The 21736-nt window shown below is 48.0% G+C and overlaps 1 protein-coding gene across 2 annotated transcripts in view; it reads right to left on the minus strand.

The window, feature by feature from the left end:
* Nucleotides 1-21736, minus strand: part of CROT (carnitine O-octanoyltransferase) — an 80346-nt gene that overhangs the window by 51958 nt on the left and 6652 nt on the right. For both annotated transcript variants that reach the window (XM_074984794.1, XM_074984793.1), the window contains exons 3-5: nt 13978-14102; nt 5532-5713; nt 4124-4248 (exon numbers count right to left, since the gene is read on the minus strand). In XM_074984794.1, coding sequence (XP_074840895.1) covers nt 4124-4248; nt 5532-5713; nt 13978-14102 — 432 coding nt within the window. The remainder of the gene's footprint in view (nt 1-4123; nt 4249-5531; nt 5714-13977; nt 14103-21736) is intronic.

Here is a 21736-nt window from a genome sequence, read left to right on the forward strand (position 1 = left end):
TGAATGGGGGGTGCACTGGGGCAGGGTTGTTGAGTGGAGAGGGGTTGGAGCCCCATCGGGGGCTGGGAATCAGAGCCACAGGCACAGGTTGAAGTCGGAGCCACATGCATGGGGGCGGGGGGGGTGAGCTGGGGCTGTGGTTAGTTTGACCCAGGCAGGGGAGGGGTTGAACGGGGTGCACTGGGGCAGGGTGCTTGAGTGGGGGGCAGGTTGGAATCCTGTGTATGCTGAGTCAGCCGCACGTGGGGGGGTGACCTTGGGCCACACGGGGTTTGGGGCTGGGTCCACGAGGGTTGGGGCCCGGTGTGCAGGAGGACTGGGGTACAGGGGTTGGAGGGGAGTCCCAAGCATGCGGCTGGAGCCCTCCACTGGGGGAGGTGAGCTGGGGTGAGCGGGGCGGGGTTGTGTGTGTGACCTGGAGATTGGTTAAGTATGAATGGTCATAAGTCGATATGTTCCTAACTCAGGGACTGCCTGTAAAGTAAACTCTCTCTTAACTGGCATTCTACCAGCCATAACCCTCAAATAAATCAGTATTTTAACCTGAAGTAAATTTAATAGTTACGTTTTCCATAAGCAAAGTATAGTGAAAGTAAATACTATTAAATACAGCAAATACAGAGTAAGTTTACAGCATACAATACTACTATTGCTGGTAAATAAAATACTCTGCTACATTTTTGTTTGTTTCTGAATACCTAGTCTTGTTTTTCTTTAGTGTTCTGCATTGCTAGGTATACCTCTCTATTGTCCAGAATATTTGAATATCCGGCAACCTCCAGGTCCCAGGGCTACCAGATATGAAAGTTTACTGTAGTACTCCATCTGAATATGAAAATCTGAGCAATCTGAGCACTGTTACATGAACGTTTAATATCACGTACAGATGCAGTTGTTGCATTCACTGCTGAAAGTCTTGCCCATAGTTACCTAAACAAACTTCTTAGTTATGCCAAACACAAAAATTTATTAATATAAAGTTAAGGTTTCACCAAGTTCAAGAATGTATAAACAAAAACCAAAGTGAGAAATGCATGATACACAAAGCTAAGGTTGCAAATTCTCTAACTAGGCCTCTACAGAACCTTAAATGTGCCCCATAGCTCTGCCTTGGAAAAATGAGAAATGTATTATATTAGCCTATACTATGTATAAGATGTCCATAAAGCTCCATTTAACAAATACCCATGAAAATGCCTTAATCTTATTCATATAGTAATTGCGTTGCTTTACATCCTGCTTCATGACTATATTGTACATACAGGCTACGTCTACACTAGCCAAAAACTTCGAAATGGCCACACAAATGGCCATTTCAAAGTTTACTAACGAAGCGCTGAAATACATATTCAGCACCTCATTAGTATGCGGGCAGCTGCGGCACTTCGAAATTGATGTGGCTCGCCGCCGCGCGGCTCGTCCAGACAGGGCTCCTTTTCAAAAGGACCCCAGCTACTTCAAAGTCCCCCTATTCCTATGAGCAGATGGGAATAAGGGGACTTCTAAGTAGGCAGGGTCCTTTCAAAAAGGAGCCCTGTCTGGATGAGCCGCATCGATTTCGAAGTGCCACGGCCGCCCGCATGCTAATGAGGCGCTGAATATGTATTTCAGCGCTTCGTTAGTAAACTTCGAAATGGCCATTTGCATGGCCATTTTGAAGTTTTTGGCTAGTGTAGACACGGCCACAATGAAACATGTAAAATTCTGATTTGGATAAAGAGCAAAATGAAGAATTTAATTCCCCCTTTAGATTGTCTCCACGGCTACGGCTACACGTGAAGCCTACATCGAAATAGCTTATTTCGATGTAGCAACACGTCTACACGTCCTCCAGGGCTGGCAACGTCGATGTTCAACTTCGACGTTGCACAGCACATCGAAATAGGCGCTGCAAGGGAACGTCTACACGCCAAAGTAGCACACATCGAAATAAGGGTGCCAGGCACAGCTGCAGACAGGGTCACAGGGCGGACTCAACAGCAAGCCGCTCCCTTAAAGGGCCCCTCCCAGACACAGTTGCACTAAACAACACAAGATACACAGAGCCGACAACTGGTTAGAGACCCTGTGCCTGCAGCATGGATCCCCAGCTGCCGCAGCAGCAGCCAGAAGCCCTGGGCTAAGGGCTGCTGCCCACGGTGACCATAGAGCCCCGCAGGGGCTGGAGAGAGAGCGTCTCTCAACCCCTCAGCTGATGGCCGCCATGGCGGACCCCACTATTTCGAAGTTGCGAGACGCGCAATGACTACACGGTCCCTACTTCGACGTTCAACGTCGAAGTAGGGCGCTATCCCCATCTCCTGATGAGGATAGCGACTTCGACGTCTCGCCGCCTAACGTCGAAGTTAACTTCGAAATAGCGCCCGACGCGTGTAGCCATGACGGGCGCTATTTCGAAGTTAGTGCCGCTACTTCGAAGTAGCGTGCACGTGTAGACACAGCTCACATGTAAATCTCATCCACAGAGATGAAGAAATTACAGCACTTACATGAAAAGGGCAGAAACGAGTGGAGTGAGAAATAAGCACATATATAAACATTTACCAAAACAAAGTGCGGTGAGGAACATCTGAAATGCACTACATGTCAAGAAGGGAGATAACAGGCTTGCATCTTTACAGGAACACAGCAGAGGTTCTTTGGGTGCATTGCTTGAGAAATGCAACCAAAACTTCACATTTCTTGAATTTCTATTGCTTGGATTTTCTTCCTTTTTTAAAAATCAGTAATCTTGCACCTTCAAATCATTGCTATATGCCTGCAACCTTTTTTTAAAAAATTAAAGAAATTCCCATATACAACTCTTTATTACAGTCCTACAAAGGAATTGGGGAGGAAAGGAGAATAGAGAAGGTATTCCCCATGTCCTCTTTCTTGACTGCCTAACCTCTGGCGAGACACCTCACTAATCCATACCTCTTATGGTCTACAGCAGTGTTTCTCAACCAGAGGTACATGTACCCTTGGGAGGGGAACACTGAGGTCTTCAAGGGGATACATCAACTCATCTAGAGATTTGCCTAGTTTTACAAAAGACTACATAACAAACACAAGTAAAGTCAGTACAATCTAAAAATTAATTTAGTCAATGACTGGTTTCTACTGCTTCATGTGCCTTACGCTGAAATGTAAATACAATGTTTCCGTTCCAATTCACTTATTTGATCGTAAGATAGTAGAAAATCAGAAAGTTTTCAGTGGTAGTCTTCTGTGAGATTTTTGTATGTTTTTGTAAGTAAGTAGTTTTTAAGTGAGGTGTAACTTGGTATGAAAAACAAATCTGACTCCTGAAAAGGGTATTATAATCTGGACAGGTTGAATGGCACTTGTTTCAAGATCTCAGATTACCTTAGGACCATGTTTGTCAACTGGGGTTATAGGTATCCTTATGGGTACATGAAAGAGGTCTGGGGGTGCTTACAATTTTTTAAAAAAACATTAAGAATCACTAATGTATAGGAGGGGAGTTCCACCCCAAGAACCACAGGAGTTATACAGGAATGTACTGAAGTAAGTACATCAAGATCTTGCTGAGCTTTACGAGCGTTGTTGGGAATACCCAATCTTTACAAGGCTAAGTGGGTGTTCCCACCTTGCCCCAGTCTTTCCATTACACGGGGCATTGCAGGGAGGTTTGCTTCTGACAAGACAGAAGTGAGAGCAGGATGGGAAGCTGAAAATTTGGGGGAAGGAAAAACATGTCACACCAGGAAGCATGTTCCTGAAAAGGGGATTATAGGAACAGGAATATGGAAAAAATTACAACCCCGTATTATAACTTTTCTATACAGGGAATACATATTTAACAGTGGAAAAGGTCAGTGTGATTAATTCTGGGGGCAAAAAATTGGCATAAACCCTTTTATTCAACAGCAAGAAGAAAGCACTAAATTCTGTGCCAAAAGAGGCATAAATCGAATATTAAATTAGACTAGACCATTCCTCACACTCTAACCCTTTATTTGTATCTGACCAGACTCCTTTATCTTGGTTGGTATTCAACCCAATTATATAGGTTTCGGTATCCAACCTGGTTTAGAAGGCGCAACAGAGCAATCAACACTTTAGTCCTGTAACATAAAAATCAGTAATCTGTTAGCCCAGGAAAGTTGCATATGTTTACCAGTTTTAAAATAGTTGCCTAGCGAATCCCTAGTAATTCCTGGAATCTTGCAAGAACAGAACAGCAATCGGAATTGGTTCATGTCCAGAGGCATATTTCCATGTTTATGCACAGCCAATTTTTCCCTGTAGTAAACACAATACACAGAAGTATAAGGTTCCAATTAACTTTAAGCATGAGGTGAAAATTACAAATCAAATATGGCAAAATTCATCCCTGAGTACAGTGGAATTACATTAGGAAAGAACTTGGATTATATTAAGAACATAAAGAACATAAGAATGGCCATACTGGGTCAGACCAAAGGTCCATCAAGCCCAGCATCCCATCTGCCGACGGTGGCCAATGCCAGGTGCCCCAGAGAAGGAGAACAGAAGACAAGTGATTTATCTCCTGCCATCCATCTCCTGCCCTTGTTATGAAGGCTAGGGCACCATACTTTATCCCTGGCTAATAGCCATTTATGGACCTGACCTGCAAAAATTTATCAAGCTCTTTTTTAAACCCTAATAGAGTCCTGGCCTTCACAGCCTCCTCGGGCAAGGAGTTCCACAGGTTGACTGTGCGCTGTGTGAAGAAAAATTTCCTTTTATTAGTTTTGAACCTACTACCCATCAATTTCATTTGGTGTCCCCTAGTTCTTGTATTATGGGAAAAGGTAAATAATTTTTCTATATTCACTTTCTCCACACCATTCATGATTTTATATACCTCTATCATATCGCCCCTCAATCGCCTCTTTTCCAAACTGAAAAGTCCCAGTCTCTCTAGCCTCTCCCCATATGGGACCCTTTCCAAGCCCCTAATCATCTTAGTCGCCCTTTTCTGAACCTTTTCTAATGCCAATATATCTTTTTTGAGGTGAGGAGACCACATCTGCACGCAGTACTCGAGATGTGGGCATACCATAGTTTTATATAGGGGAAGTATGATATCTTTTGTCTTATTATCGATCCCTTTTTTAATAATTCCTAACATCCTATTTGCCTTACTAACTGCCGCTGCACACTGCGTGGATATCTTCAGAGAACTATCCACTATAACTCCAAGATCCCTTTCCTGATCTGTCGTAGCTAAATTTGACCCCATCATGTAGTACGTGTAATTTGGGTTATTTTTTCCAACATGCATTACCTTACACTTACCCACATTAAATTTCATTTGCCATTTTGCTGCCCAATCACTCAGTTTGCTGAGATCTTTTTGTAGTTCTTCACAATCCCTTTTGCTTTTGACTGTCCTGAACAACTTGGTGTCATCTGCAAACTTTGCCACCTCACTGCTTACCTCATTTTCTAGATCACTGATGAACAAGTTGAACAGGATCGGTCCCAGGATTGCTCATGACTATAAGTGTGCACGGAACAGGGATATTTAGAAGCAATTGAATTTTTTAAAAATTCCTTACGTTCTAATTAGCTCCCAGTATTTCAAGGTATGCCATACAACTATGCATCCTCTTTCTATTTGAGTTCCTTCTTTGGGTGGCCAGTAGTGTTCAAGATGAGAGGCTGGGCCTCCAAAGTTGTAATATATTTGTGTTGGTATGCGAGCATCAAGATAAGTCACATTCAGCCACCAATCTTCCAGCTGAAAGGAACAGAAATAAGAATCACAATATATTTTTAGGCCTAGCTTTGTAACAGTGGTTCTCAAACTGTGGGTTGCAACCCCAAAGTGAGTCACAGCCACATTTTAATGGGATCAGCAGATCTAGCTTAGATTTGCCGGATTCCAGGACCCCACTGCCCAGGGCCAAAGCTGAAGCATGAAGACTTCAGCCCTTAGTGGTGGAGCTCAGGTTACAAGCACCTTGTCTGGAGCTGAAGCTCGAAGGCTTCAGCTTTGGCCTCTCCACCTGAGGCGCTAGGGCTCAGGCTTCAGTCCTGACTCCTGGGAGCATACAGTAATTTTTGTTGTGAGAAAGAGGCTGCAGTAGAATGAAGTTTGACAGACCCTGCTCTACAATAATCACTTGATAAGTTTACTGTACCCATCTATTTTTGCTACTTTTTAATACTGTGATAGAGTTCCTGAACTGTGAAAGACAGACCAGTGATCCACAAAGCACCTGCTGATAGTACTGAGACAGCTATATTACATTTCCAGGTGCCAAGTTATATTACTTTCTTTGTAATTAGCTGTAGCTGATGACTGCTGCAATTCCCAGAGATATTATTTTCTGATGAGTTTATAAATTCAGCTGACAAACCTAAGTGTTAATGTAACACATTTCTGTATGATACCTGATTTGGTATTCCACCATATTTTGACTTAAAAACCCCTAGAATGACAGAATGATACAAAGTTAACATGGCACAAATAATATGGATTAAAAGACAGTTACTGACAGCTCTCAAGAAAAACCACAGAGCTCAGTATAAGCTTTGAAAACTTGTCTCTCTCGTTAACAGACACTGGTTCAATAAAAGACATCACCTCACCCATCTCACCTATCTAGCTCTCAACACATGATTGTAAGTGGAAAATAATATCTGAGCAAATATACTGGGGGTTCCTCAGGGATCATGTCTTGGCCCTATACCAGAGATCCTTAAATGATGAGATGCACCCTCTCCAGGTGCACAGAGGACTACTCAGTGGGGGTATATTCCAGGAGAATATAGTTTGCAGATGACACAACAATTGGTAAATAATACAGAACATGAGCTCCCAGTGTGATACTAAAGGCCTAATGCAACGGATGAATAAACTGCAGAACGCTGAGTGTGAGTAGGCAGGATAGAAAAGTTACTCACCGTAGTAACGGTGGTTCTTCGAGATGTGTCCCCGTGGGTGCTCCACAATAGGTGTTGGGCTTGCCCGGCGCCGCAGATCGGATCTTCCAAGCAGTTTCTGCCGGACCGCGCATGCGCCGGCGCGCGCCGCTCCCTTGCGCGCTCCTGGCCATGTGCGCGATCCGGTCCCCGCCAGTTCCTCGACCAACCGCCTCGGGTGCCCCTGCAAAACACTAACAGAGATCTGAAGCGGGGAGGATGGGCGGGTAGTGGAGCACCCACGGGGACACATCTCGAAGAACCACCATTACTACGGTGAGTAACTTTTCTTTCTTCTTCGAGTGTCCCCGTGGGTGCTCCACAATAGGTGACTACCCAGCAGTAACCCAAGATAGGAGGTGGGTAATCGGATTATGTGCAGCTTGTCCCCGAGAGGACCGCTGCAGAGAGACGGGTATCCTCTTGGAATACCCTGTGAAGGGCGTAATGTTTGGCGAAGGTGTCGTAGGACGACCAGGTCGCCGTTCTGCAAATGTCTTTTAACGCAACGCCCTTGAAAAAGGTTGTTGATGCCACCACCGCCCTAGTGGAATGAGCCCTGGGAGTGGCCGATAAAGGAGCCTTTTTGAGCTCGTAGCACAGTTTTATGCAGGATACAATGTGCTGTGAGATTCTCTGCGAGGAGAGACCTTCTCCTTTCGATTTGGGAGCGAGGGAGACTAGGAGTCTATCCGTTTTCCGGAAGGACTTGGTCCTGTCTACGTAGAAGGCTAGCGCCCTCCTCACGTCCAGGAGGTGTAGGCGCGCCTCTTCGTTGGAGTTATGAGGCTTTGGATAAAACGAGGGTAGAACAATAGGTTCGTTAATGTGAACTCGGAAGAAACTTTGGGAACAAAGGCTAGATACAGCCGTATGGTTACTGCCTCCTTGGAAAAAACAGTGCAGGGTGGCGTTGCCATGACTGCCGCGAGCTCGCTCACCCTACGAGCTGACGTAATTGCAAGAAGAAAGGTCGTCTGTACTGTAAGGAGGCGGAAGGGAACCGTGGCCAAGGGCTCGAACGGTGGTCCCATTAGCGTGGTAAGCACCAGGTCCAAGTTCCACGAAGGTGGAATCGGTTTCCGAGGGGGGTATAGGTTTACCAACCCTTTGAGGAACCTGGTAACCATAGGGTGGGCGAACACCGTGTGCCCTTCCTCCTCATGTCTGAACGCCTAGATGGCGGCAAGGTGGACCTTCAACGAGGATAGCGAGAGTCCTCCTCTCTTGAGGTCCAGTAAATACTCTAGTATTGTAGGTATAGGCACCGAAAGGGGGGCCAGCTGTTTGGTAGAACACCAAGCCGTGAAGCGAGTCCATTTTTGCTTGTAGGTCTTCCTGGTGGAAGTCCTCCTGCTACTTTCTAGGACTTGCTGTACTTCCACTGTGCATGTGCTCTCTAGGGAGCTGAGCCATGGATTAACCACGCTTGCAGTCGCAGGCCTTGGGGGTGCGGGTGCACTACGGACCCCTGGGCTAGCGTGAGCAGATCCGGCGCCACCGGAAGAGGCATTGGTGGACGGTCCGACACGCGCAGGAGTAGGGGGAACCAGTGTTGTCGATCCCACGTTGGGACTATCAGGATCATCCGGGCCCTTTCCCTCCTGGCTTTCTGCAAGACTTTGTGGATCAGCGCTGTGGGAGGAAACGCATAAAGCAGGGGGCCCCTCCACGGGATTGCGAACGCGTCCCCCAGGGACCCCCATCCCAGTCCTGCCCTGGAGCAGAATCGTGGGCACTTCTTGTTGTGCTGAGTGGCAAACAGATCTATTTGGGGAAAACCCCTTGCGTGGAAAAATCGGCCGTAGCAGATCGGGACGGATCTGCCACTCGTGTGTGAGTGCAAAACGCCTGCTCAGCTGGTCTGCCTTCACATTGTGCGCACCCGGCAAGTATGAGGCTTTCAAGATTATATTGTTGGCGATGCACCAGTTCCATAAGCGGATTGCTTCCACGCATAAGGCACGGGATCGAGCTCCTCCTTGCCTGGTTATATAAAACATGGTGGAGGTATTGTCTGTACTGATCCCGACGACTTTGCCTTGTATGTGGTCTCGAAAGTGTCTGCAGGCGTTGAACACTGCTCTGAGCTCCAGTATATTTATGTGTAGTGACTGTTCCGCGGGTGACCACAGTCCTTGAGTCACCTCTTCGCCCATGTGCGCTCCCCACCCTATGAGGGAGACATCTGTAGTGAGAAAAACCGATATTTGCGGCTGGTGGAAGGGTACCCCTGTTAGCAGGTTCCTGGGGTTTACCCACCATTGTAGGGATTTGCGCACCCCGGCTGTGGGCGACACCACCCTGTGAACGGTGTGTACTGCCGGTTTGTATACACTCGCCAGCCAGTGCAGCATGCTGCACATGTGTAACCTGGCGTTCTGTACTACGAACATTGCCGCTGCCATGTGGCCCAGCAGCTGCAAGCACGTCAAGACCGGCACCGTAGGGCTGAAGGTGATGACCTGCACGAGGGAACCGATGGCCCGAAAGCGAGCCTCTGGTAGATATACTCTCGCTGTAACAGAGTTTATGAGAGCCCCTATGAACTCTATGCCCTGTGTGGGGTGTATTTTTGATTTTGCCAGATTGATAACCAGGCCGAGTGAAGAGAACGTGTTTGCTGTGACGCGTATCATGCGCAGAAAATCCCCTTTCGAGGCCCCTTTGAGCAGGCAGTCGTCCAGATACGGGAAAATAAATACCCCCTGTCTGCGCAGGTAGGCTGACACCACTGCCAAGGTCTTGGTGAAGACTCTGGGGGCCGAGGAGAGGCCAAACGGTAGGACCTTGTATTGGAAGTGTTCGTTGCCTACCATGAACCGGAGGAATCGCCGGTGAGCCGGATGGATAGTTATGTGGAAGTACGCGTCTTGTAAATCGAGGGCTGCGAACCAGTCTCCATCGTCCAGTGCTGTAAGGATGGAGGCGATTGTGGTCAAACTTGTGGCCTTTGGCCCCGCCCCGAGGACGCACGGCTCTGTTGTGAATGTCACCTGGGAGTTCTGTACTGCTGGTGCTGTTGATGTCGCCCTTGCTCGTAACCCCTGTGGTACTGGGGGCGCTGTTGCTGGTACTGGTACCGCCTTTGCTGAGGGTAGTACCTTTTCTTTGTGTATGGAGGGGTGTAAATCCCCAGGGTCCTGAGTGTGGCTCTTGAATTTTTACTGGAATGAAGGACCGAGTTAGTTGATTCAACAAACAGCTTCTGCGAGTCGAAGGGAAGGTCAACTATCTTCGCCTGCAGATCCCTCGGTATACCCGAAGTCTGGAGCCAGGACTCCCTTCGCATCACCACTGCCGTTGCTGTGGAACGTGCTGCTGTGTCCGCAACGTCCAGGGCGATCTGAACTCCCGTCCTCGAGGCCGCATAGCCTTCTTGCACTATGGCCTTGAGCACCGGCTTTTTGTCCTCTGGAAGCGAGTCCATGAGGGAGGTTAACCTGGAATAGTTGTCGAAATTATGGTTCGCTAAGTGCGCTGCGTAATTTGCCATTCGCAACGTTAAAGTGGAGGAGGAGTAGACCTTTCTGCCGAACAGCTCTAGCTTCTTGGCATCTTTGTCTGTTCCCCCTGTCCTGAATTGAGATGTCTTTGGTCTTTGTTGTGACGACTCCACCACCAAGGAATTTGGCTGTGGGTGGCTGAACAGGAACTCCATGCCCTTCGCCGGCACGAAGTATTTCTTATCCGCTCTGTTTTGGACAGGCGGAATAGTCGCAGGGGTCTGCCATATTGTAGTGGCGGACTCTAAGATCGCTTCATCAAGTGGTATTGCTACTCTGGAGGAGGCCGGAGGTCTCAAATTTTTGAGGAGCTTATGGTGTTTCTCTTGCACCTATGCTGTCTGGATGCCTTGCGTGAAGGCCACCCTCTTAAACAGCTCTTGAAACTGTTTGAGATCGTCCGGGGGATGGACGTCCCCCGGGGCCGTAGCCTCGTCCGGGGAGGAGAGCGAGGAACCGCTGGGGTACGTCTCTCTGGACCCTTCCGGTTCCTGCTGGTGATGGTACACCCTCTCGCTAGAGGTTTGCGAGGGAAAAACTCGGGGTTCCATAACCAGTCCCCCCTGAGATGCTTGAGTCTCTGTCCCCGGTCGCAATTGCCCTCAGGGGTACGAGATCGTCTGTGGGGATCTTCCCCTAGTAGATTGCCGATGGTGTCTATGCCCCGCGTGGTAGGGGCAACCATGGCAGTATAGGCACTGTTCTTGGGAAGGTGACCTAGACCACTCCCTTGGTGCATACCCTCTGCGTCTGGGGGAGGGAGATCGTCGAGACACTGGAGAGAGCGATTTCGCATAATAGTCCAGCGGTTCAAACCCCAGGGAGGGTGAAGGTGGTCCCAGCCAGGGTGAGGCTGGTTGCAAAAATGGAGAAGGGGGCTCCGGGTAGGCTAGGGGGGGACCCCTGCCTTCTGGTTGGCGTCTGCAACATAAGCGGAGGGCTGTGAGAAAGCAACTCCACAGCCCTGTCCGGAGAGGAGCTGCAATGCCTCCTCTTGTGTGCAGCCTTCCCCCTCCCTGGAGGAGGTAACACCGCCCCCTGACGCACAGGGGATCCCGGCCCCGTCCGCACCGTGCTAGGCACGCTCGAAGGCAGTGCCGCACATGCGGTGTCCTTCGGTGCCTGCAGGCTGCGTGCCTGCGCGCTCTGCACCGCTGGTTCCCCGGGGGTCAGTGCCGCTGCCTGCGGTGCCGCCGGTACCGGCGCTTGTTTAGCTGCCACCCTGCCTGCGGTGCGGGGCGGCTGGCTGATTATTGGAGGCTGAGCCGCTTCCACGTGGCTCTCCGTGCCGCCGCCGATCAGCTGTTGCTGCGGCTGGGGGCTGCTCGCTCCTCCTGTCCCGCTCGCTGTTGCTGCCGGCAGGGATCGGGCTGGGGAGGCTTTCCTCCGTTTTTGCGCTGATGGGGTGAGGGAGGCAGCTTTCCTTTTATGGGCCCCGGAGGGTCCCTCCTGCTGCGGCCGCTCCGGCACGTCTGGCTGGAGGGCCTTATGAAAAGCAGTTTTAAGCCGCCGCCCTGCCTGCGGTGCGGGGCGGCTGGCTGATTATCGGAGGCTGAGCCGCTTCCACGTGGCTCTCCGTGCCGCCGCCGATCAGCTGTTGCTGCGGCTGGGGGCTGCTAGCTCCTCCCGTCCCGCTCGCTGTTGCTGCTGGCAGGGATTGGGCTGGGGAGGCTTTCCTCCGTTTTTGCGCTGATGGGGTGAGGGAGGCAGCTTTCCTTTTATGGGCCCCGGAGGGTCCCTCCTGCTGCGGCCGCTCCGGCACGTCTGGCTGGAGGGCCTTATCAAAAAGCAGCATTTTAAGCCGCATCTCCCTGTCTCTCCTTGATCGCCTCTCAGCAGGACTCACATTTTTTAAATCCTGAAGAGGACATTGTTGGTGAGTGTTTCAGTTGTTAAACGGGTACTTAGCACCTTCTCTGTGCTGTTTTCCCCTTCCGATGGCCTGCCGCAGCAGGAGGGCTGATGGCCCTATGCTCCTGGCCTCCGGCGCTTGTTACTGGGACTGGATTGAAGCTGTCCGGCTTGTAGTTTGTTTGTTGTTTTTTTTTTTTTTTTTTTTTTTGAAAAATAACAACCGGCTAACTTGCAGTAGCCTAAGTACTTGAAAAACTTTAAGGAAAAACAGTTAAAGTCATTGAATACGCTACTTGGCCTTAGCCTAGTTCGGATTCCGTCTGCAGCCGACGGCGGTTAAGAGGAACTGGCGGGGACCGGATCGCGCACATGGCCAGGAGCGTGCAAGGGAGCGGCGTGCGCCGGCGCATGCGCGGTCCGGCAGAAACTGCTTGGAAGATCCGATCTGCGGCGCCAGGCAAGCCCAACACCTATTGTGGAGCACCCACGGGGACACTCGAAGAAGTATTAGATCTGTATTTGGTACAGGTATGACTGCTTCTGGAATATCATTTCCAACATCCAACTTCAAGAAGGATGCTGACAAATTGAAGTGGGATCAAAAAAGAGGCACGAGAATGATTAAAGGACTGGACACATAAAAGGGGAATGTAATTGAGTACGTTTGAGACCCACTGAACTAGACCAATTCAGACTAGAAACACAAAATAAATTTTTAACAGTGTGGGTAGCTAACAATTGAGACAACTTACCAAAAGTGTGGATAGATTCGCCACTAGTGGCATTTTTAATTCAACACTTGGTATTTTTCTAAAAGATAAGATCTAGCTCAAACAAGAATTCAGGGAAGTTCTGTGGCTTGTGTTATGCGGGAGGTCAGATTAGGTCCCTCAATGAATGGGAGAAGAAGTGGTCTGATTATTAGTGATGGGAGAAAAGTTCCAAATATAATTTCTCTGTTCAAAAATGTTTCACATTAGGAAAATTCTTCAGAACACCTGCTCGAAGATAATTTAAGTATACACATGTCAGGTCTGATGAAGGTCTCATGAATTCCAAAGAATGTTTAAAATTTACTAGTAGTTTCTTTTTCTCTTTCTTTTTTTTCCAAGACCACCTGTCAGGTGACTTAGGAGCCAAAATTCCTCTTTCAAACACGATTTAGACAACTGGGGTCCTGAAGGCTTGTCTACACTGCAAGTTACTATGTGGCAAGCCAGGATGTGACTTTTCTGATAAATGAGTTAAATCCAAGTTCTTATTTGCGTTAGTCTTATTTATGTGATTATTTATGAGTCATATATAACAAAAGACATGAGCAATAAAACTGGCCTCCAACAATTCATAAACATAAAAATTTTCAACAAAGCTCTAGTTTCAGAGATTCATCTCCGTATTCCAGTTTGCTTAGCTATTAAAAGATGTAATCTTTGCTGAGTCAACAAACACTAATACTGGATTTCATATGCAAAGGTTGGGCCTGAATGAAAACATTCCTTTTTAAATAACCCTAGTCACACAGTAAAGTTGTGTAACATGAATAAAGAAAGGTGGGGCCTAACGCTTACCACTTCACAAGATCAGTCCCTAACTAGCTCACTTTCCGACACTTCTCTGCAAACATACTAATGTCTCATATTCAGAAAACTAGATGTATCACGATGTATGAGAGCTCCCTGGAAATATTTCATAACCTTATAAAATCATTCAAACATACCCAATTCTTCTTTACTTTAGCCCTTTCCAGCAATGCGTGCTGCAACTCTCTTCCAATCCCATGTTCAAACTTATTAACTACGTTCTCAGTTCTTTGATATTCTTCTTCGTTCAGGAATGGCTTTACTATTAAAAAAAGGAAAATATATATCAATCCAGATTCATACCATCCACCCCAGGCAGACCCTGAAGTTGAAAGAACCCAACACATATTTTTAAAATCTACTAAATATTTTAGAGTACGTGTCTGTCTGTTCCACATTTATTCAAGAACTCCTCTTAAATTATAAGAGATAAGACCAAGAAATTTGGTATGCAGCTTCCTCTTACCCCAACTTAAACCAGGGTAAGGGTTCATTTGTGTCTGGAAAGTGAGAAATGCCGGAAATCCCAGGATTTCCCAGAATATGAAAAGGAAGGGACACCAACAGGAGGGATGACATAATTCAGACTCACTACTGGGGGCAGCAAGTGCAGAGACCAGCCACACTGCAGAGTGACCACTGGGAGCAGCCTCGGCAGGAAAACAGTGGCCACGTGGAGACAGGGCTCTCCACCCTGCTGGGACAGGTAACTGCCCTTTACCCGAACCCTCTCACCCAGAGTTTGGCCACAGTGCCACGTAGGGCTAGCTCCGCTGCCTCACCCACAACTCCTACACACAATTAGCACCTATAAGAGACTGTGGCCACAAACCCCAACTCTTCTTCCTCCCCCCAACAGCTGCTGGGTGGGGAAAAAATGTGGCCCCATCTCTGTGCCCATGCTTCTGCTGGTCCAGGTCCAGGTAAGAAAAAACATGTGACCCTCACTCTTGCTCTGCCCCCATTGTCACTACTGCTGGGCCAGGGCCATGGAAAACAGCCACAGCCCTAGTCCCAATCCTGCTCCCCTCCCCCACAACTGCTACTTACCCAGGACTAGGTCCAGGGAAAAACACAGGTGGATGTAGTTGCTTTTGCACATGCTCAAACCTCATACTTGGAAGAGCTTCCCTGTAAACCTCTTGCACAACTAGCAGCTTCAGATTTTTCCTTCCAAACCACCTTTGCCAGGATGCTTTTAAAAATCTTAACAGGCAGAGTGCTGGCATGCTGAGACCACTTCCTATGATGTTGAACAATACTGCCGCATTGTTTTCTTGTAAACTTCCATATCTATCTGTTGTCTTTATACTTAGATGGTGAGTTCACTGGGGAAAGGGCCATTTATTTATTTATTTTGTTCATACTCTCTCTGCAGTCATAGATAGGCTTTAGAAGTAAACTAGATAACTTCTTCAGGTTTCTGATGGTGTCCTGCTCATCACAAAACATCTTTGGTTAAAATCTAAGGACTTAATTCTCTAATGTTTTTCAACTTATGTAGCCATATACATCTGCAGGACATGAATGGAAAGTAGATGTCACACTGTTAGCTTAATTTAGTAGCATAATACTTCTGAAATCCTTTGGGCACTGCTGCTGCTTTTTATAAGTTAGACCCCAGTATTATCCTTGCAATTGCATGACCATTTATATGAGCTAATACTCTTCCATCTTTACTTGTATGCTCATAAGACATGTTAAATGGAAATATAGCTATAATGAAAACCCAAAAAACCCCAAAAAACCCACAAAACACAAAGTCTATTTGTAATGATTCCATGAGTCCAATACATCTTTCTGACATTCTTTTCTAGGTTTGTGTAATTTCATCACCAAGTTTCTTTCTGCTTTCAAATTTGAAATGTGTGTGGGGAAAAGTTTGTGTCTTCAAATAAAAATTTTTACATTTTCATTTTATAGGTTTTCCACCCCAGAGGTGTACCTCCATCACGTGTATTTTATATGGTGTATTCCTTTATCTGGTTTGTCATTTGATTTTTTCAGAGAAGACCACATGAGCATAGAGCTCATTCTTCATAGTCCCAAGAACAAGTTATTCTAGAGAACAGAACACTTGTGAATGGTCTCCTGACAATTATCTCTTTGGGTGAACAGAATGAATTTTCAACTATGTGCCTAGCAAAAAGGGAAAATAGTCAATTCTTGTGTGAGTAGATGGCAGGATTTTATTTTAAACATCTATCCATGTAGGTTGGTGAATTATATATCTCAACCATATTTTTGAGATCTTGGAATTGGCAGGAGTTCTGACAGATCAGCAATGGTCAATAGTAATCATCCCTACATTGAAGAAGGTGATTTTCCATTAATGCAGCACAGACAGTTTTTCGCAAAAACTAGATGTTTTACACTTCCCAAACCACAGGTATCCTGTTTGGCTAACTATGAGCCTGTGTTGTATTTATATTTTTCTGGTATTGCCAACATTGCCTTTGTGAATAAGAGGTTATGTCTATTCTACAGACCTTACAGTGGCACATCTCTAACACTAGAGCTACATCACTGTAAGGTCTCACTGTAGCTATTCTAGGTCAGTAACAGAAACATCCCCCAACGAGCTATGGTAGCTACGTTGGCAGAAGAATGTCTCCTGCCAACATAACTCTGTCAACACTGGCAGTGGATGAAGTTTATGTCAGTCGGGGTGGCGGGGAAGGTGTTTGTTCACACAAACGACCAACAAAAGTTTTACTGACAAAAGTGCTAGCATAGATGTAGCCTAACATAAAAGCTGATATTTTTCTGTTTTGCGATGAGCATATATGACATAACCAGAAACACAAAACTTTTGCCAGCCAAGAAACAAACAAACAAAAAAACCACCTTTACCTCTTATTTTATGACCATTTAAGAAGTTTTAGCTTAATTCCTTGTATAGTCCAAGAGGCTTTTTACATGAGCATAATACTGCACAGACTTATATTTAATCTCATTGTTTCCAATAAATCTGAAGATCTTTTAAGTCCTTGAGCACAATACCAGAATGGAGAGTTCCGCTCATCCAGAAATAAAAACCAGGTTTCACGAATCTGTTTTACTCCTTCAAAGCCTGATCCTATAGTGAACTCGGCAGTGAGGAATACCAATGAATTCAGTTTTTGCATTGAATTCAGTAGGCATCTGTGCAGGCAGAGAAGTCTTCCTGTACGACAGCTTGGTACCTCACACTTAATAGGTGGACTTCCACAAAGGGCAGACTGATTTAAATCACTCTTGTAGAAAGCCTAAGTTTAAACAACCAATTTTAATCAAGTTTTGCATTTGTACTTTAGTTATCTTTTTAAAAGAAAGAAGCATCCTCATTGGTTGACCTAACCATTAAGCACAGTGACTTACAAGTAAATAGAACTTTTACATCAGATTTGGTACATCTTTTTGCTATCTAGGAGTGTGCACAATAACTATATACATTTACTGCAGCAGAAATTTGCTTCATATTTTTAGATTCTTATCAACTGAATGTTTTAGTAGGTTGGAAAATTGAGAACGAAAGATACTTATTTACTAGATAATTTTTTGCTCACAATGTGTGTCAAGCGACATTAAGATGATAACTGGAATTTAATTAAACAAATTTATTTGTATTACAACAAAACAAATTCCTAATGCAGCATATGACCAATCATGCGATATTCATAAAGTTTGATTTAAAAAGTTAAATGTTTCTTCTTGATTCCTTCTTTATACACAAAACAGCTTTTAATTCAAAATGTTTGCTATAGGCTTCTGAAATCACCATATACTTAAAATATATTTGGAGATTATAAGTAGTTCACACATTAAAATAGTTTATATTAAACTTAGAATTCATTTAAACAAGTTTAATGTTAAAATATGACATGAAATAACAAAGTTTACATAGTCTTTAAATCATAAATTTTTAACCCATTCTTCCTCCGAAGCTAAAAGCACCAAGCTCTACAGTTGAGCTACAAAGCCTGGACTGCAAGCTGAGAGCTGTAATATTTTGTGTTGCTCAGAAACAGTAAGGAACACTACAGTACTCATATAGATACGTGGTCTATACCTGCATGAAGCTTGCTACAGAATCAGGACCGTACACTGCATCTTTCTCTCAAAGCCTTACACCTATGTTATTTGACATTTCAGGATTTATGTGGGTGAGTGTGTGTGATAGTTAACAGTTGAACTAACCTCAATAATAATGTTGAGACCTGTCAAGTTAAACCCTGGTCTGCATGTGCAGTTCAAGAGCAAAAGCATGTAAACACTCAGAGGTGACATCTACACTAGCGAGTTTTGTCAACAAAACCGGGGTTTTACCAAGAAATCCTGTGAAGTGTCTATACACAGAATGCATTTTGTTGACCACCTGTCGACAAAACTCAACACTTTCGCCAACAGAGTTTTGCCTCTCCGCGTTGAGGAATAACTCTTTTGTCAACAGTTTCTGTCGACAAAAAAGCTGTGTAGACACACTGGGGGGCCCCTCTGTCAACAAACAGGGCTTCTGGGTCACCGAACAGCCCTGTCTGCTGTGCTTACAGTCAGTTGTTCTGTTGAGAGAGGGCTGGGCAGTCTGGCTGCTCTGTCGACAGAGCAGATCGCTTTTCCAATCTGCGTTTGTGTGTGTGGACACACTCTGTCGACAGAAGATTTGTCAGCAGATATCATCTGACAGTAACACCTGTTGACAGATCGTTGTAATGTAATGTAGCCTGAGAGAGAGAGAGGGAGTAAGCTTTAATTCATTCAGGTGTGGTTTGTTTATTAACTTGGAGAGCCAGGTTTGATTTACAAAGTTCATGTTTAGAATGTAATTCTGCTATGTTACAATGTGTCCACAATCACAGGACATATTTAATTCTATTGAATAACACTACAGTGAGAAAATAAAAGTGGATTTAGTTTTGCGACACAAATGTTTGAGACACTTAACCTTTTTTTAAACAACATACCCAGTAATTTAGCACTCTGCATCAAAAAGAGAAGCACCTAAATCTCAGGTAGACCTAGCTAAGTATCATGCTCTGCGTAATGCAGTTAAAGTGACCTAAGCTATGTCTATACAGGGATGCTACATCAAAATAGCTTATTTCGATGTAGCGAAATCGAAATAAGCTATTTCGATGAAGAGCGTCTACACGTCCTCCAGGGCTGGTGCCGTCGACGTTCAGCAGCACTACATCGAAGCAGGCGCTGCAGGAGAGCGTCTACACGCCAAAGCGGCCCACATCGAAATAAGGGTGCCAGGAACAGCTGCAGACAGGGTCACAGGGCGGACTAGCGCTTCCGGGGCAACAGCTAGCCGCTCCCTTAAAGGGCCCCTCCCAGACACACACAGCCTCCACAGCATGCGGTCTGCAGAGCCACAGGCACGCACACCCCATCGAAGCAGTATGGACCCCCAGCAGCAGCAGCAGCAGCCACCGCCAGAGGTCCACACACCCGCCCCTGTAGGAGCAGTGCTTGCCCTGCTCAGTGCTATGCAGGAGGCAGCTGACCACCTTTTATTCATGGAAGAGGAGCTGCCCCCCACAGGAGGAGGAAGCAACCCCAGACCCTGCTGCCCTCCGACACCCCCGCCGCCCGCCACACACACCACCGGCTGTGGAGCTACCCCACGAGCACAGACTGGTGGGAGCAGTTGGTGCTCGGTTGAGTGGGACAATGACCGCTGGCTCCAGAACTTCCGCATGAGCCGGCAGACATTCCTGGAGCTCTGCCAGTGGCTGACCCCTGCCTTACGGCTCCAGGACACCTCAATGCGACGTGCCCTCATGGTCAAGAAACGGGTCAGCATCACTGTCTGGACGCTGGCCACTCCAGACAGCTACCAATCCGTAGGGCAGCAGTTTGGCGTGGGCAAGGCCACCATTGGGGCCCTCCTCATGGAGGTAAGAGGACCCGGGGGTGGGTGGGGGGCCCTGGGGTGGAGGACGAGACACACCCTGCACACCCCTCACTGGTGCTCTCTCATGTCCTTCCCCTGCAGGCCATCCACGCAATCAATGCCCTGCTCCTCCACAGGCTCGTGCGGCTTGGGGACCCGGATGCTGCCACCACGGGGTTTGCCAGCCTGGGCTTCCCAAATTGCTTTGGGGCTCTGGATGGGACCCATATCCCCATCCGTGCCTCAGAGCACAGCAGAGGACGCTTCCTCAACAGGAAGGGTTACCATTCGGTGGTCCTCCAGGCCTTGGGGGACAGCCGGGGTCGCTTCCTGGACATTTGTGTTAGCTGGCCTGGCAGCACCCCCGATGCCCGGGTCTTCAGAAATTCGGGCCTGTGCCGCCGGCTGGAGGTGGGGACCTACATCCCCCTGCGGGAGATCCCTGTGGGGGACACCACCATGCCCCTCTGCATCATCGCAGACGCGGCGTACCCCCTCCGGCCCTGGCTCATGCACCCTTATATGGGCCATCTCACAGCCAGCCAGGAGCAGTTCAACACGCGGTTGAACCATGCACGCCAGGTGGTCAAGCGCACTTTTGGCCGCCTCAAAGGGTGCTGGAGGTGTCTCCTCACCTGCCTTGATGCAGGCCCCACCAACATCCCCCAGGTTTTGGGCACGTGCAGCGCACTCCACAATCTGGTGGAGAGCAAGGGAGAGGCATTCTTCCAGGGCTGGGCTGTGGAGGCTGGCAGGGCCGACATGCAGCCACCCGCTGCCCCCAGTCACCAGGTGGACCCTGAGGGGATCCGGGTCCAGGAGGCCCTGCAGGCCCATTTCAACCAGGCCGCGGGGTGAACGCTGGCAGGCCGCGGGGTGAACGCTGGCAGGCCACCCACTGCACCCCACCATCCTCCACAACACTCCCTGCCCCCACACCCACACCACAGAGCACCCAAGAGCACACCCCCACACACTTTTCTTGCAAATAAATGGACCTGTTTTTTTGAAACCAAAAACAGTGAAATGTCTTATTAATACATATATATATATATATATATATAAATAAAATAAGGGTGGAACTATTTACATGGGGGGGCAGGTACCATAACAACAGGGGTCCAACACAAACTATATACAAATAATGCAGGATATGTACAAAGGTGGAGGGGGGGGCCACGTCCTCGGCCCCGCACCCCTACTGTCCGGCGCCCGGGCGAACCGGCAGATACGGTCGGCGGGTGTCTGCAGGCCCCAGGTCCCCCTCGGCGGCTGGCCCCAGGGTGGCGGACGGTGGTTGGAGTGGCGGGCAGAGTGGCATGGGGGGGCCAGGTGTTCTGCTATGCGCTCGAATGTGCGCATGAAGGCCCCCCATGCCTCCTGGCACCAGGCCAGCACTTGCTCTTGGAGCTCTAGCCGCCGCTCCTCCACCCGCAGGTGCCGCTTCGACACCTCCAGCTGACGCCGGAGGGTCGCGAGCAGCTGGGGGTCCGTTGCCATCCTCTGGTGGCTCCACCATCGGCCCCATCCTGGGGCTGGCTGGTGCTCCACCGAGGGGCTGGCCTGCTGGGATGGCCCCGGTGGGCTCTCCGGGACCACGGACACCTCGCCAGCGCTCTCCGGGCCCTCCGATGGTGCAGCTGTGGAACACGGGGGGAAGAAGAGTGGAGACAGCCGTTAGTGTGGGCCCCGACCCATGGCCCTTGTCCCCCCACCCCTCTGCTGCTGGTTCCCCATCCCTGTCACCGGGAGATGCTGCTGCTGATGATGGGTGTCTCACTGCTTCACCCCCCGCCCCCCGGGGGACCCTAGGTTCCGCTCCCCCCATCCCCAGGGATGGGGTATGGCGCTGTCCTGCTGGGGGGCAGGGGCTGATGCACTCTTCTGAGGGACATGCCACTGCTGTCCTTGGGGCCATGGTCATCTGGGCATGTGGAGGGCCCTGGTCATGTCTCTTGTCCCCGCCCCTTAACCCCGGGGGTGTGCATCGGGGGGGTACATACCTGACATTCCGCTCC

The sequence above is a fragment of the Carettochelys insculpta genome, chromosome 2, assembly GCF_033958435.1.
Source record: "Carettochelys insculpta isolate YL-2023 chromosome 2, ASM3395843v1, whole genome shotgun sequence".
In the NCBI taxonomy this organism is placed as follows: Eukaryota; Metazoa; Chordata; order Testudines; family Carettochelyidae; genus Carettochelys; species Carettochelys insculpta.